The sequence below is a fragment of the Osmerus mordax genome, chromosome 19, assembly GCF_038355195.1.
Source record: "Osmerus mordax isolate fOsmMor3 chromosome 19, fOsmMor3.pri, whole genome shotgun sequence".
Classification (NCBI taxonomy): domain Eukaryota; kingdom Metazoa; phylum Chordata; class Actinopteri; order Osmeriformes; family Osmeridae; genus Osmerus; species Osmerus mordax.
Genome location: NC_090068.1, coordinates 8,971,938 through 8,989,040, shown reverse-complemented (window position 1 = coordinate 8,989,040; position 17,103 = coordinate 8,971,938). Strand labels below are relative to the sequence as shown.

General features: G+C 47.3%; 1 protein-coding gene across 1 annotated transcript; it reads left to right on the top strand.

Moving 5' to 3' along the window:
* The first annotated feature begins 607 nt into the window (after nt 1-607).
* Nucleotides 608-12,752, top strand: adamts15a (ADAM metallopeptidase with thrombospondin type 1 motif, 15a). Its single transcript, XM_067256675.1, has 8 exons — nt 608-1,729; nt 5,626-5,758; nt 6,018-6,185; nt 7,700-7,986; nt 8,231-8,408; nt 8,511-8,686; nt 9,769-9,944; nt 10,120-12,752. Exons 1-8 carry the CDS (start codon nt 776-778, stop codon nt 10,913-10,915), a joined length of 2,868 nt encoding a protein of 955 aa, XP_067112776.1. The 5' UTR covers nt 608-775; the 3' UTR covers nt 10,916-12,752.
* The last annotated feature ends 4,351 nt before the right edge of the window (nt 12,753-17,103 follow it).

Below are 17,103 nucleotides of genomic sequence, written 5' to 3'. Positions count from 1 at the left end.
TACTTCTGTCCCGCGTGGGCAGCATCAAATTTAATACTGCTGTCCCGCGTGGGCAGCATCCAAACGTTTTTGATTATGTCTATGCTGCATGTTGGATGCATGGGCTAACAGTTTTTAGTCATTTGCACGCATACTTAGGCTACAGTTACGCTACAGTGCGTAACTGTGTGCAGTTACGCACTCATTTACGCTTGCTATTTGTTATGAATGTTCGAAAATGTATTCAAGAAAGTAAAGTAGACATCAGCAAATGATCAATTGGATTATGCTATTGATTTGGCAATAGATTGTATTACGAGACGCGTTGATTTGGGCGTTTCGTTGGATACAGATGTGCTGTGGAGGTGGAATAAGTTCCACGCGCAAAGCACAGTCGCCAAAGTGGGAGGGAGACCCGGTTTTATGTAGCGGAGGATGATGCTAATACTTGCAGAGATTCGAGTGGTTGCTGAGTAAACCTTGAACCTAGACGCATAACCAATGAGCTTTCCAGAGCACCTCCCCAAAAAACACGCATTACAATGTCTTTATGTTTACACATGACGCCAAATGCATAAAGTCCTCAGAAGGCAGCAATCTCCTCAGAAGACAGGTGGAAGATGGGAACGAGTCACACCCTGGAGGATTTTACTCTGAGAGGACGTACAGCGGCAATGTTTTAAAATATTGCACCTTGGATTATTCTCTCTCGTATTGACCTTTATCTTCGCATATATTGAGCTGCAGAGTCGTTCTTTTCCATTCCAAAACATTACATTTATTGCTAAATACAAACATGCTCATGTTAATAAGGACAGTGTTTCTCTTCTACTTTTTCATAACTTACTCAGAATTTACCCATTGTATGGAGAGTGAACTCTGCTTCCCAACTAAACTGGATGACCAAAACTATGACAATAACGGTTTTGACAACGCTAAGGATATTCTAAAAGGGAGAATTATTCTTAAAATAAATGCTTTCCAGCAGGATTTGGTGCTCGAATTACATCCAGATTCTAATTTCCTTGCCCCCACCATCTCTGCCCAGGACCCTGCCTCAGCGTCCAATGCTGCGGCTGGTGTTGACCTCAGCCGGTGCTTCTACTCCGGCTACGTCAACTCAGACCAGTATTCTTATGCAGCATTGAGTCTGTGCAAGGGTTTGCAAGGGGCATTCGGTTTCAACGGGTGGGAATATTTCATCACCCCGGTCCGTAATGACACCACTTTGGGAAACACTTGGAGCGCGAAGAGCGCGCACTTTCTCCGACGCCGTGCAAACCACAACCTTAGCGGGAATTCAACATCCAGATGCGCAGTGGACACCGGTATGAGCCCCGAGCTCGCCCAGTCTTTGCAGAAATACAAGCACTTAAACGGACACGATGTGGCCGAAACAATGTTAAAGGGCTTGGGTAGATCCAAAAGATTCGCCTCTGTCCCCAGATACGTGGAAGCGCTGATCGTCGCTGATGAGTCCATGGCACAATTCCATGGCGATGATCTCAAACATTACCTCTTAACCCTTATGTCAGTGGCAGCTAGACTCTACAAACACCCTAGTATACTCAACTCCATCAGCATCATAGTTGTCAAGTTCATAGTGTTAAACGAGGATGACAAGGGACCTAAGGTTTCCGGTAACGCAGCCATGACTCTGCGGAACTTTTGCACTTGGCAGAAAAAGATGAACAAGAATAATGACAAGCACCCTGAGTACTGGGATACAGCTATCCTGTTCACGAAGCAGGTAAGACCATACCTCGTTTTTCACATGGGGGTTTCCAGCTAACACTCTGTCCTACACTACCAATAGCCTATGTTTTCTTTTCTGTGTTGAAACTTTATTAATTGGTCAGAATTGTGACAGTCAGTTAATAACAGTGTTGTGAAGTGGTCCTTGTTCTCTCCATGTGTGGAAACTTACGGATAGGTAGCTGGTGTCAACAGGACACAGTCTCATCCAACAGCCATTATGACTCTTTCTCCAATATTATGACAAGTAGATCAGCTTTTAATGTTAACTGGTTTGTACTCAAACACACTCACCACTTCTGGGGAACTGAGACCATCTCCAGCTGTTGAGACACGCCCACCGCGGGGAAGGGACCACCCATCGCTCCGAGCCAAGCGAGACTGGACACGCAGTCGTCCTGCGCTGAGAGACTGTGGATGGATGTGACAGACCTGAGATGACCACACCTGACAAAACCATCTGACTTGGTTTCATTCGAGTTCATTAGAGAAGCAGTTGACAGTATGACACTTAAAAAACGTTTTCTCTGTAACTCGTCATTGTCTCTCAACTCCTTATGCAGGGTCAGAGTTTACATGACCCCTACATTCCTTCCAGAATGTGAAACTCCATGCACACGGTGTAGCTGACATTAGATGAACCACCAGCCAGAACCTGTTCACTCTGTCAGATTTCAGTTAGCTGAGATAGCATATTTGTTGTGCTTGCAGAAAAACAGACCAAAAGACTGACAAGTAATTAAATACACAATAATTAATCATTGGTTAATCATAGTTCTGTCTGTGGTGAGCTGTTCAGGGAGAAAGCAGGCAAGCATTAGTTGGCGAGAGTCACTTGCCACCTCCAATATCAACAGAGGAAACAATTACAGACTCAGAGCTTTCTGCTGGTAATGACAGAGCCAGAGGCTGCGTCAGCCCCTGGCCTCATTGACAATATGTCACATAGAAGATCACGTTATCCAGCAGATTATTTATGTCTCTCTGTGCAATGCCAAAGACATAAGACTAAACTGCAAGATTTACCTGTCAAATAAGTTATGTGTGTTTCTTCCCAACTGAGTAACATCAGAACCCTGAGTTATACAACAAGTGTTTTGATTCTCTGGCTGTCCTTGACTCCAGATGTATGAGACTCCTTTGAGACATTTGTCAGAGTGTTGACCAACATTTGGACTGAATGAGGGGAAACACATCTGAACCTGTAAACAACACAACAACCCCAAATGACACACTGCCAACAACGAAAATAAACTCAAAACACACTTCATCAAGTCCCTAAAATTTACACCCAGTAAAAGAAGATTTAGGAGCACTAGATTGGAGTAGAGTGGCATACTGGGCCATTAAAGTCTGACTCTTTTCTCAAACCCCAAAGTGACCAAATCATTTGTTCCATTCTAATCTGCACCATACAAGCCTGTCAACCTCAAAATCTATTTGGAAAAACCTAACAATGCCATGGCTCAGTGCAAGTACTAGACTTTTTTGTTTGTTTTAATCTAGTTTAGTTTTTACCATACAGGAATATAACATGCAGTATCAATAGATCAATATGCATAATATTTGTGTAGATTGTTTAGAGAGTACTCTAGAAGGTACTTTGTAAAGCGTTGACTGTTTGTTGGTCATGGAGTTGCTATGAAGTAAAAGACCAGTAAACATCAAAAGTACTAAGAATAGTTTTGCATGTGCTATGCTATTGAGTTGTCATTACTGGCAACTGCATGGTTCCGTCAGGTAATCCTTTCCAATCCCGTGCCCATGAAGTAAAGTTAACTCTAATGGGACTTGTTAAAGAAAGCAAAAAAGACTTGATGCAGTCAGTTTCAGTACGCTTCCCCAGGCGTTCAGACCATTTCACAAGAGAAATGAGAATTAGTATTCCATAACATTGAAGTGGACGTGAAAGACTAACAGAACTCACCTTCAGCTGGGAAGCTGTAATTATGAGAGGGGATACTCCCTGTGGGACCCACAGTTACCCAGCTACCCCTCCTCTCAGCTCATTTTTTCTCCTTCCTCTATTGGCAGTAATCCTAACTTCCCTGCACCCCCTCCATCCCCACCTCTCCTCCTCCTCCCTTGTGTCTATACAAATCACAATGTTGATTAAACATGGTAAAACTGAGCGGAGGTTAACAGAGTCATGTCTCTCAGCTGTGAGTCAAAGAGTGGGAGAACAAGAGAAGATCAAAGAGAGAGAAAAAGTTAGAGAGAGAGAGAGAGAGAGATGGGGGGGGGGGGGCACACACACACACACACATGGAACAGTTTGGACTTTATAAAACTCTAATGAAAATCTGATGTTGGTTTCACTGGGTGCCAACTGGGTCAGTGCTGTTTGAGGAGTCTTCTCTGACATAGTGGTGATATGATAGGAGAACATGGCCTGTAATGTGACACACTGGCATGCATACTAATGTCACACTCACCTATTCTGCAGCTACAGTATACTGCGACTCCACAAGTTCCCGCTGAACACGAACATCCCATTTCCTGAAATAACAGGGAGGTGGCTTCTGGAGAACAGCCACATGTGCATCTGCAGTGTGTATGTGGGTGACTTATGTGACATTGAGCGATAAAGCCAATTAGATATGGTTTCCATTCGGCTGCAAAATGACCAGAGGCACAGGCTGTGTCTGATAAAGTGCGTACCCAGCCGTAGTTTGTATGGAGATCCCTCAGTTATCACTGGGAGCGGCCACGGCACTGGTTGTTCTGCAGCTTGCACAACTGTATTGCGATGTGCACAGAATGTGCACCGTATGTGAAAGCCCTTTCTCCAAGAAATTAGTAATGGATTCTTACCGTAAACCTGCCAAAATCATATTTCCCTAGAGAGGGATGGCTGATAGTACCGCTACACTAAGTTTGCTATTCACTTCCATGATAGACACCAGTGTGAGGGGTGGGGGAGGGGGAGAACACACCTAAGTATTTCCAGATCTCATAAAGCCTGACTGTGATATTGGTGCATCGGGCCCATTTTCCAGTGGTCGTCGTAACCTGAAGGTGTGGTGTCCAGTGTGATTTGAATCGTTGCAACATGCTTGCCACTGGCTACTGGCGCTTCAGAAAAAGTGGTCCATGGTTAAATGTTCTGTTCTGAAGGCTAAAGAGACACCACAGAAACATGGTTGCTCGTGGGGCTTTGTTTAGAGCTAGTCAGGATTGGTCGTTGTTATTAAACAGCTGGATCCACAACCAATGGAAAGATATACTGCGGATGCAAGAAGTAGGTCAGAGTTAGGAACACAGTTCCTTTTTAGTCTTGTGTTTTTTGTGTTAATAAGTGTTCCCACACACAGACCTGCACACATGAACACATCTGGTTTGGATTTTCAACGGCCAGCAATTGTGGTCTATACTGTAAATAATTTGTCACAGCACTTTAAGGCTTCACTTTGGATGGGGGTTTTAAATGTAGGATCAAAGTAGTGTAGGGGGGTGATGGGTGCTGAGATTGGGGGATTTGGAGTGTGTTTGTATGGGATTAAAACATGGGTGGAAGTTCTCAAACCACCACACCATCACCACAGGTACAGCAGAGACCTTCTCCAGGTCAAAGGGACGACTCTGGTCTTCAGTGTGCCCTGTACTGATGAAACACAGTCAACTGGTCCAAATGGATGTTAAACATGGTTGCGCCTGAAATATAGGAAATAAATATTTGGAAATTTAGCTGCTGGCTAAAAGGTTTTGCAATCTGAGATATTTATTTCCTCATAGATTTGTTTGGGTGGGTCTCTTCGGTACCGTACCAAACATGGAAGTAGAACACTTGGCATGAATCGAAGAGTCACCTCATTTAGTCCAGTTGAGCTTTTTAATAGTATTGAATTCACTGAATTAAGCGTGTGTCTGTGGTGTGTGTCTTCTGTCCAGGACCTTTGTGGGTCTTCCACCTGTGACACGCTGGGCATGGCCGACGTGGGCACCATGTGCGACCCCAAGAGGAGCTGCTCTGTGATCGAGGATGACGGCCTGCCGTCTGCCTTCACCACCGCCCACGAGCTTGGTGAGTCTGCCATGCTCCGCCCAGCAGGGTGCTCACCAAAACCACACACTTCCTGTCTTTCAACATGGCATCCCAAAACAAACCGGCACAGGTGCTTGTAGTTTGGACGGAAACAAAAGCTGCTAAAGTGTGGACAGATAGTTCATATTAGTATCAGTATTAAATTTGACTCTGCCTTCACCACAGCTGAATATTTCCATTCTATTGACTCAGGCAGCTAACAGGATTTCCCGCTTGCCTGCCTCCTTTCCCCCTCCAGGTCACGTCTTCAACATGCCCCATGACAACGTGAAGGCCTGTGAGGAGGTGTTTGGGAAACTGAAGGACAACCACATGATGTCTCCCACTCTCATCCAGATCAACCGCACCAGCCCCTGGTCTCCCTGCAGCGCCGCCATCATCACTGACTTCTTGGACAGCGGACACGGTGAGTCAGCGCCTGGCCCCTGACCTCTGACCTCTGGCCCCAGGGGTGTGGCAGACACGGGGAAGCAGGGAGAGTGTTTGATATGGAGACGTGAAGCCTTGCTCGAGACACCATCGCCATGGCGCCTGTAGCATCGGTCTGTGTTCATGGGTTGACAACGTAAAAACATCTAATTTTGTGTTGGCAACCGGCTGGTCACATCGAATAAGCACATGCTTATCTTAACACTCTTCACGTAATCACAAAGCTTTCTCTGTTCCTACTCTGGCATGTTTGTCACCAGATCAGTCATAGGGGACCCATGGATGAATGGGGTAATGGCAGAAGTAGCACTTATTTCGGAAGGTGGAAGTATTCCTCTGGTCTAACTATTGTTTCGCCTAAGAGTCCTCAATCGACTTAGAATTTGGATGGAAATCGGCTGTGGATCATCTGCAGACAATTCTGGCACCATAGAGCTGCACATTCTAGTGTAGACTACTATAGAATTGAGTTGCTCTACACTGCCTTCAGACAGCCATTCTCTTGAATGTGGAAAGTGTGCCAAGCAGGGCGAACCCCAAGGTCTGGATTCTGTTCAGTGACAAACTGGTATTTCAAGGCCTGCTATCCTGACCAGCTGTCCCAAATTAAAGGGGATGTTCCACAGAGAACCGCCAAAAAGGTTTGGTCAGTTAGGTGTAGTCCTCACTGTTTCCCACGAAGGTTAAAATAGAATGACGGTCTGCTAGTTTTTGTGCCCTTTTCAGGAAATCTAGACAGAAGCGAGGAATGATTCTCAGACAGGGCTAGAGATGTGGAATGTCACCCTTTAGAGTCTGGTTCCCTGGCCGCTGTGTGAATTCTCCATAGGATGTAAATAGGTTAAATGAAGTTATGTGGTTGCTCCTGATCTACTCTTGTTTGGGTGAGAAGGCGTGTTTCCTCGTCCGACTCGTCCTTTAGTCTTTCATGTTACCTAGCACTGGCTCGTCAAAGCCAGACTATTCATAGGCTGTTCCAGGAAGAAGCCCTGTCTGCTGCTTATCGTAACACTGCTCTCCAGAGCAGACACGACGCAGACCGCTCAGGCACAGCGAGGGGTTAAGCAAGAGCGGCGAGTGTGTGTGTGTGTTTTAGGAGAAAGAGGTGCCCCCCTCCTGTGTGTGTTTTGTGTCTGGCTGTGTGCGCGTGTGTGTGTATGGGGTTGGTCTTCGGCAGCTCTGCGTAATGAACCATCCACAGATTGCGAAGGCCCGTCTTCAAAGGGCCGACGTTGCAAGGTCATGGTTGGGTGACTGACCATGAGGCTTTTCGCTGGTCTAATCAGCACACACACACACGCACGCTCGTACACACACACACTCCTGTGCACACAAGCGACGTGCAATGTGCAAAGTATGCATGTCCACGTCCGCCGAACCATACCAAACGCGTTGAATTTACAAACGTATAAAAGAAAGACAATACAAAGCTAATCCCTTTGGAAGGGTAACTGTTGGTTTGGCTCACGGCTGCTCTGCTGCCTTCCCCAGGCGAGTGTCTGCTGGACCAGCCGCAGAAGCCCCTGGCTCTGCCTGACGTGCTCCCCGGCACCTCCTACAGCCTGGACCGTCAGTGCGAGCTGGCGTTCGGCGAGGGCTCCAAGCCCTGCCCCTTCATGCAGCCCCCCTGCGGCCGCCTGTGGTGCACGGGGAAGACCCGCGGCCAGCTGGTGTGCCAGACGCGGCACTTCCCCTGGGCCGACGGCACCAGCTGCGGGGACGGACAGGTGTGCATGCGGGGGGTCTGCATCAACAGGCGGGACGTTCACACGGCCAAGGTACGACGAGCACGGCACACACACACGCATCAACGCACACACACACACACGCCTCAAACACCTCGTAAAAGCTCATCTTTCAAAGAATTCTCGCGGCGGCGCGAGAAGTGTTGTGTACGTGCGGACAGGAGAGTACCACCAGGGAGCCCTGCGGTGGGGGTGACGTAGCTAGGCTATCATGTTGTTGCGAAACCTGACATAACCCACATGTGGTGTGTGTGTGGTGTGTGTGTGTTTTCCCCAGGTGGATGGAAAATGGGGTAAATGGGGAGCTTTTGGGTCGTGCTCCCGTACTTGCGGAGGAGGCGTCCAGCTGGCTAAGAGAGAATGTGAGAACCCAGTACCATCAAACGGGGGCAGATACTGCCAAGGTGTGCGGGTCAAGTACCGCTCCTGCAACCTGAACCCCTGCCCCGACACAGGTACCACTTGGCTCAAAACAGACAACTATGCTCAATGTTTTCTGGTTCCACCTCAGGCCACTTCACCTTTGACCTTGTGACCCTTTCTTCCCTCTTGTGCAGGTAAGAGCTACCGCGAGGAGCAGTGTGAAGCGTTTAACGGCTTCAGCCTCAACACCAACCGCCTCACACCCTCCGTGGTGTGGGTGCCCAAGTACTCTGGGGTCTCCCCAAAGGACAAGTGCAAGCTGATCTGCAGAGCCAATGGGACTGGCTACTTCTACGTCCTCGCACCCAAGGTTAGCAGCCCTGACTGAAAAACACTGAGAAATATTTCTCTTAATTTCTATGTGAATATGGTTAGGCCGACTGTATGTCACATTAGCAAGCTTACTCTGGCAGACAAACTCTCAACTATGTATTTTAAGATACTGAATATGCACTTTCTAACAATCTAGTATGTGCTGGTTTGGGAAACAGACGTACAGTATCTCCATTGTTGGAAAGTTACATGCATCAGACGACCATCATTATCGGGAAACCGGGCCCACAAACATAACTTCAGCTCAGCCTAACTACTTACAGTTCACAGAAAAGTGAAGAGAGAGAAAGAGGGAGAGAGAGAGAGAGAGAAAGAGGAGAGGAGAGAAGAGAGGAGAGGAGAGAAGAGAGGAGAGGAGAGGAGAGAGGAAGACAGAACTGAAGATAGGATAGAGAGAGGGCTTATCTCTCTCAGATAGCGTGGTGTGGAGTGATCCTGAGCAGGAGCCCCTGTCATGGCCCAGAGCTGTGGTCCATGTCTGACTGTGTCGTCCTGCCAGAGCCTCCAGCCAGGAGACCCACAGGGGGATGGGAGGACGCAGCACTGGGGCACACCACACCAAAGTGGGATTAGCTGCTGACTGGGCTAGCTGTCGAATAAAAAAAGCCAGAGGCAGAAAAGGCTGCCTGGTGGCTTATCTTACAGCACTGTGCTGTATGTCGAACCAGCAGCCTTGTGTCTCCCTTGTCTAGACCTTGGACGTGCCACGTCACGTGATGGAAAAAACGGTGTTGAGGCCATGCTCACAGACACGTTGCGTTATCGGTCACATTTTTCATCAGCCCCGTTGACCCCTGCAGACACAGACATGGGGAGCAGACCGACATGGTCGACTGCCTCCACTCAGACTGGTCATGTGTTAGGGTCCTGTTCAGACAGAGGGGAACCAGGGAGGAATGTAAACACATTGGTTTTTATACCATGTCTCAAGGCTGCTTGCCTAGTGTCAGCGTGGCAGCAGAGTTTTTGTCATATCATCCTGTAGATTTACACTTTATCATGCCCGTCAAAGGGTTCAACCTCAGACCAGCAGGATGAAGCATACCTTTCATCCTGCAGGTGGTGGATGGGACTCCCTGTTCCCCAGACTCCTCGGCCGTGTGTGTCCAGGGGAAGTGCATCAAGGCTGGCTGTGACGGCAAGCTGGGCTCCAGTAAGAAGTTTGACAGGTGTGGCATCTGTGGTGGAGACAACAAGAGCTGCAAGAAGGTGTCGGGCCTCTTCACCAAGCCCATGTGAGTCTGCTGATGCACAGCTGTTGTTTAGAAACTATACCTTGCTAGCAACACGATATTGAATCGTGTTGAACACGATTCAATATCGTGTTGCTAGCAAGGATGACAAGTATACAGTCATACAGTATGTAAACAGTGAATGTATGTGTGACGTGTTCGATGTGTTTCCTCTCAGACATGGCTATAACTTCGTGGTCACGTTGCCCGTGGGAGCCTCCAACATAGACGTCCGTCAGCGGGGCTACAAGGGCATGGTGAGCGATGACAACTACCTGGCCGTGAAGAACCACCATGGCCAGTATCTGCTCAACGGCAACTACGTGGTGTCTGCCGTGGAGAGGGACATCATCGTGAAGGGAAGCCTGCTGCGCTACAGCGGGACGGGGGGCCAGTCAGAGACCCTGCTGGCCGTCAAGCCCATCCGAGAGGCCCTGACTGTGGAGGTTCTCTCCGTGGGCCAGATGACCCCTCCTCGCATCCGCTACTCCTTCTACCTGGCCAGGGAGAGCAAGGAGGAAAAGGCCCTGAAGAAGGAGGGCCGCGCCCGCTCCCACAACAGCGTGCTGGCCGAGGAGGGAGAAGAGGAGAAGGGCGGGGACGTCCTGAAGAAGACCTCCTACAGCAAGGAGGGCTCGCTCCCGGGGAAGTGGTCGTCGGCCGGGTGGGACGAGTGCTCGGTGACGTGCGGCGCCGGGCTCCAGAGGAGGATGGTGCAGTGTCTGGGGCCCGACGGGGAGCCCAGGGCGGACTGCGAGCCCACGCAGAGACCCTCGGCCACCAGGGTGTGCGGGGACCCCTGTCCCATGTGGGATATCGGGGAGTGGTCGCCCTGCTCCAAATCCTGCGGCAAGGGCTTTAAGAGGCGGCCCCTGCGCTGCACCACCCAGACAGGTCTGCTGCTACCCCGTGACCACTGTACCGGGAAACGCAAACCACAGGAGCTGGACTTCTGTTCCCTACCCCCTTGTTAGTGAGCTCCTCTTCCCCTCCCTCTTCACAGCATAACCCCCGCCCTATGGACCAGTACAGCATGCCGGTCAAATAATGTACAGGACAAGGGGAAAAAACAACCTACCAACAACAACAAGGAAATCACTCCCAACAATCAGATCCATGTTTTTGGTACATCGTGAGCATCTGTCTGCAACGTGGGACAGACAAGACGATGAAAAACATGTGTGCAGGGGAGAGACGGTTTTCTGAAGGGTTGTTGACCTTTGGTCACTGATCGGCCAATCAGCCTTCAGAGGTAGAAGTCTACCTCTGACCAACATAATCTGAAAAAAGTTGTGTTCTTATGTTACATGGGATATCCATTTAGCCAGAAAACGGTCGGTTTACTTGGTTGTTGATCATTAATGTTGGTTTCAGGTTATGGTTAGGTTTAGCGGCTATAACAGTGCACTGTTTTAACATATAGATGGCGAGCAAATGGTCCGAAATAATCATCAACAATCAAGATCGTGTTGGGTGATGTAAATCAAACTGACAGTACTGAAAGAACATCTGAAAACTGGACAAAAAAATGCTCTTGTACTGCAAGAACCGTCATCCTGCCTAAACAGTCTACGCTTAAACCCAGGCGTGGAGTGACAACAATAAGCACAATAAGCACCAGGAGACAGGATCTGATTGGTAAATTCAGTGTTATTTTAAAGCATAGAGAAGGCTTTAGTTCAGCTGGGTTATGTTGGAAATGTCTGTGTATGATCTTGGTTCAGTAATTACTGCAGTTGGATACTACAGTATCAAAAATGAGGCATTTGTCTTCTAATGCTTCACTCTTTCCTCTTTTGTTCTATAAAAAAAAACATGCTCACTATTTCTTTAGCAATGACAAAAGTGAGAGGTGTAGTGGACATGGGTGTCCATTCAACTCTCCTTGCAACCTAGGAAAAAAACTACCTGTAGAACTATACAGACTTAATAGTGCAGTAATGGAAACATGTTCGATGTTAAAATGTTAAAACTGTCAGCTCAATTGGACACTGGTGTCTATTGAATAAGCAGGTAAAGTCACGGTATGAGTAGAGAACAGGACAGGAAGATCTGTCCACTTCACCGCTGGTCTGCACCCTGTCAGCTGATACGCTAGCCAGCTCTCAGTGATGTCATCATTCAGCAGGCTCGGCGACAACCCACACTTCAGCTGGTCAGCAGCCATGTTGACTTAGTCTGGTGCCTGAACCTCCCCACGTCCCCCCACACACACGCACACAGACAGACGTGTTTACGTCTCACCTATTGTTCAGTGGGACTGTTTGTCTCTCTCCTTGCTTTCATCACATGACCCAAAGTCATGGTATCTCTTGTCCATTTGTTGAGCCAGTGGTGCAGCTGCTAAATTCCCGCCTGTCCGGCACAGTTGTCATAGCTAAGTTATTATCGTTGAAAGGATCGAGTGGTGAAAACAAGCCCTGGCATGAAGTCTTGGAGGCGGTACAGAATGTGTGTTATACTGGACCTCTATGTTCACATCCCAACAACCTGAAGCGAAACGTTATTTGTACACACTTAATGAAACCCTGTAATCCATTATATACTTCTTGTTTTGGTTCTTAAGAGGGACCACATTGTCCATCTAAAAGATGGTTCCTGTATTACTTGGAATATTTTTTCTTTGTCATATTTTGCAGTTTGTACAGCAAAAGACTTAAACGTCCTGCATGGGCTGCCTTGTATACTATGTATACATTCATTCGGCTGTGCTCAAATAAGTCATGTAAATACTTTTTTCATTTTTTTTGTGTGTATGCTGGCCTTTTGAATTGTCCTTGACTTTAAGATATTTATTCCAAATAAAACCATTTACAAACAAATCTTGAGCTGGTTGAATCGTGTTGTTTGTCCTTGCGCAACCTCAGCGGTCATAGCATGCCTCTCCTTGCAGGGTTGCCCTACAACGAATCACAAAAAAGCACGTACTGTTTACGACATACAAAAGTCCCTTTCTCATGTTCTACTTGTGTCTGTTACTCATGTGTTTATATCATTTTCCAGAGGTTGTTTTAGAAATGTGGGGCAAATTGAAAGCCTGGACTGTTATCAAATGGGCAAGAAAAGGAGAGAGAGAGAGAGAGAGAGAGAGAGAGAGAGAGACCAGAGGGGAAGATGAGGGAGGGGTGAGGAGGAGAGAGGCGAACCAAATTGCAAGCAGGAAAATGTTACATCTGGAGTCTTCCAGAGCAGAGCCTTGTATGGAAGTTTAGCTTTGTGACTGAAGTATATATATAGGCATTGAGAGAAGGGGTCAGGGCCCAGCACAGGAGGTATTGTTGCAGACCAGGGTATTACATCAAGCTGAAGGTATTGTTATGTCGGTGGTACGAAATCTTGATTCACTTGACCTACATAAAGAAGATCGAAATAAACCTGGACGAAAACTGGAGGAGGGTTTTCTTTCTTGGCCCTGTTGACCAAAGTTCAAGTTCATAACAGAGTCAGGTTGCAAGTTTTCTCTGAAAGGCGAAATCATTCTTTATCAAGAAATATTTAGGGCAGTGTCTGCGCAGCAGACGTGAAAAAGAAAACATGCAGACGTTTTCAGGCGAGCTCGTTCCAAGGAACCATATGATAGAGAGGTATTAGTGATTTAAAGTACCGCAATACAGCTTCTCCCCAATAAATCTCAAACATTCCAGGGCCTCAGCTCTATCAGTACTCTTTCTCAAATCTAAAGAGTCTACATCCTGTTCACAGACTGAGGGGATCTTACAGGCAATGATTACATTTGAATTCATCCAGTATCTTCAGTCCAACAGACCCCCAGGGACCAAAAATCGGTTGAATTTTTGAATAGTGCATCTGTTCTGTCACCCGTGGAGGATGAGAGGATGAAAATGGACTGATAAACGTGTAGACCTGACATTACAGTGCTTCATCTGGTCCCATATCTCGTATTTCATTTTGCGGTTATTGTTTCCTTTAGCTGGTGTTCATCCACATTGTGGCACTGAGGCCTGGCCTTCAAACTCTTCCATGGAGCCTGCTGCCAGAGGATGACAGGATGGAATGGGAAGAGAGGGAAGTCTCTGGAAGAGAGGGAAAATCCGACCTCATCAGATCTGTCAGCGTGTATCCTGTTTAAACGAACTGACCCATAAATCCAGCGTTCTCTTGCTTCATTACGGCACCCTTTTTGGGACGACGCAAAAAATCTGATCCTGATTTAGTCCGATGGCTAATAAACCGTCAACAACTGAGGAACCCTGGTCGTAATTACAACGAGGACGGAGATGAGACGTTCTTCATCCCTCCTTTCTGTACGATCAGCACAGGGTTGTTTTTGTGGTTATCTCTGAATCAGAGAAACTGTGCTCCAGAGACAGCTTTAAAGATAATCACTCTCAAAGAAGGGCTTTGTGCGTAAGACTCATATGGCGCTGAGGATTGCATGGTTAAAACCAAATGAGAGGCTGCACACAAGGCCCAAGGCCTGCCTGTCTCCCAGGAGGTCTGCTGACTGGGCTGCCGAAGCCCCCGTAGGACTGCTTACAACGCTGGTGACAGATTCACAGCTGGCTGGAGAAAAGCTCTGCTACACACATACAGTACACATACACACAAGCTCGGCGCTGCACCACAGTGGGCCTTCCAAGTGACACCGCCCACAAGGGTTCACTCCCGTTCCAGGTTCAGAGAGTGTTCAGGCTGAATGTTACTCTTTAACACATTCCATTTCACGGCCCGCTGGGATCTCTTTTACCCTTCAAACAGCATCAACCCAGGTCAAGAGGGTTTGAGAGATAGCTCCGGCCAACTTAAAATCAACTCTCTCCTCCTCATAACCTGCCTTTGGAATTTAGGTGTAGACTAGAAGATAACGCTTGACCCAAAATCTAAGAGGCAGGATTGTTTATTGTATCTGGACGTTTTAACACAAATACTGAAATCGAGGTCATGGGAAACTCTAATGTTGGGCACCTACTGTATGTTGATAAAGTAACACAAGAAAAGTCATTATGAGAGATCTATATTAACACAGGGGTCTGGCATCGGTCCAAATGTAATAAATACGTCTTTCTCACCTGATATAGTATTTCCTGAGACCGTGACCCCGTCAAAAAGGAGCTGGGAGGCTTGAGAAGACAAGGGAGGATAAAACTGTCTCCATTCCTCCGGACCTCTGTGGACCTCCCACAGAAAAAGCAACACTTGACATGAAGGCTACAATAACTTCCATGTAATTACTTAGCAATACCTATTGTAAAAACGGATGAAAATGACCCTACACATGACCCTATAAAGAGTTGAGTTAAAGTCTAGACCGTTATGTAGTGTAACTACAAAGCAGTTTCTACATCATGACAACGAAAACCGTTTCCTAGCTTCGAGTCTAACTTCTACGGGCCTACCTGGGACTACAGTAGCTTCTACTGGAGTTCCAGCAAAGAAAACCTACATTCTGTAGGTGTAGTTGTGACTTGTTTGAGCCTGTTCTGGACTGGTCAGTGCAGTGCTGTGTTGTATATCAGTATCAGTCTGTCAGGAAATCCTTGTTGCTACAGGCCATTATATTGACTCAGGTGAACCAGACGACCACTGTCAAAACAGGAGCAGAGACTGCTAACTTCCCCAACTGTTTGTCATACAAACATTTAGCTGTTAGTGGTTCACAATGCAGACAGCTAGTGCATGCCAAACAATGGATATTAGATCATAGCTGGAAAGGGGTACCACCAAAAAAAACACCCTGGCCTTTCACATCTATACTGTACAATGTAGATGGAGAGAAAGCTGTCGCTTTGTTCTGTTCTTACAGACATGGAAGCTGTCAAACAGCCTATTGTATTATGTTAGTTGTATCCATAACAGTAATACTGCAACAATGACCTAATGCTAAGGCATCATTTTCAGGCACATCAGACACTGAGGTACAAGTTAAAGGATGTCAGTTTAATGATTGATTACCCTTAGTGCTTCATAGAAACAGAACGTCATGGGATTTCTACACTGAACTTGATGGAAAATTGCTCTAATCATCATGGATATGCGGTGTGTACAGGTTTGTGTCTTTTCGTTGAACAGTCTGACAGGAATTACATGGTTTATTTCTTACTCAAAGTCTGACCTTGTCTAAGACTAATGTTTCCTCTGTTTCCTGTGCTCCAGTCAACATCAATACGCCAAGCATACATCTATGCTGTTTTACAACCAATTAAGGAGGGGATCATTATCAAGTCTCTGAGTCTGTCTGAGCTCTGGAAGCCCAGCTCATTATTTCTACCAGACACTGCTGGGCCAGGCGTGGGAAATGCTGGAGGACTACATCACCAGCTCCCTGTTTCCACCTCTGGGCATGTGGGAACACTGTGAACAGACCACAGTGCACTATGGGAAATGTGTTCTTCTCCTGCCATTGAAATAAACCAAACACCGTCTACGGCTTCCCCAAATGCCATTTACAAAGGTGAATGATGTTTGAGGAAACCCAACAGCTAGAATCATCTCGGGGCTGAATCAAAGGGATATCTGTGTTCCCGGAGCTGCCTTGTTCTTTTTTTTAATCTTAACTAGTGTTTGCTTACTGTCTATTGACTGTATTCAGATGCGGAGATGACCTCATCCGTCTCTCTGGTCAGATTTAAAGGCAGGACAAAGACAAAGCTGTGTTGACACTCACAAAGCTCCCTCGCTGCTAACGCTGCAGGACGCCGTCTCGGAGCGCCGGAGTAGCAGTCAGGGGCCAAGAGGGGGGGAGCGGGGCTGGGGTTGGCACCACCTCACGGGACACCCCCGGGATGGTGCTCCGAGAAGAAAGAGACCGAGCGCCTGGGCCGTGGGACGGGGCAGGACAACCCCTACATGGATAAACGGGCTTTGTTTGAGCCGAGCAGAGAGGCTAGCCAGGGCCAGTGTGTGCCCGTGTGTGCATGTTGCGTGTTGACACCATTGCTAGAAGAGACCTCATCAGATGGATTGTTTTACGGTAGGCATGACTGGAGAAAGACATTTCACCAGCAGGGATAAGGAGGGCAGACAGGATGCTTTCGTTTATGCAAGTAACGCGTTGTGTTTTCAAACTGGGAAACCACAGCCAGATCCATGAGATGTAGCCTGTCTCTGGGCAAGATGTCGATGTCATTTTATGTTTAATTGAAGTTCAATATCCAAAGGCATACCAACTGCAGAGCATTGGCATCCAACTAAAATCTGGGGA

Excerpts from the sequence above, each read along its gene's own strand:
- adamts15a (XM_067256675.1), top strand. The coding sequence starts at position 776 with ATGCTCATGTTAATAAGGACAGTGTTTCTCTTCTACTTTTTCATAACT. Across the intron at positions 5,759-6,017 it reads CACCACCGCCCACGAGCTTG|GTCACGTCTTCAACATGCCC; the intron begins GTGAGTCTGCCA and ends TTCCCCCTCCAG. Across the intron at positions 9,945-10,119 it reads GGCCTCTTCACCAAGCCCAT|ACATGGCTATAACTTCGTGG; the intron begins GTGAGTCTGCTG and ends GTTTCCTCTCAG.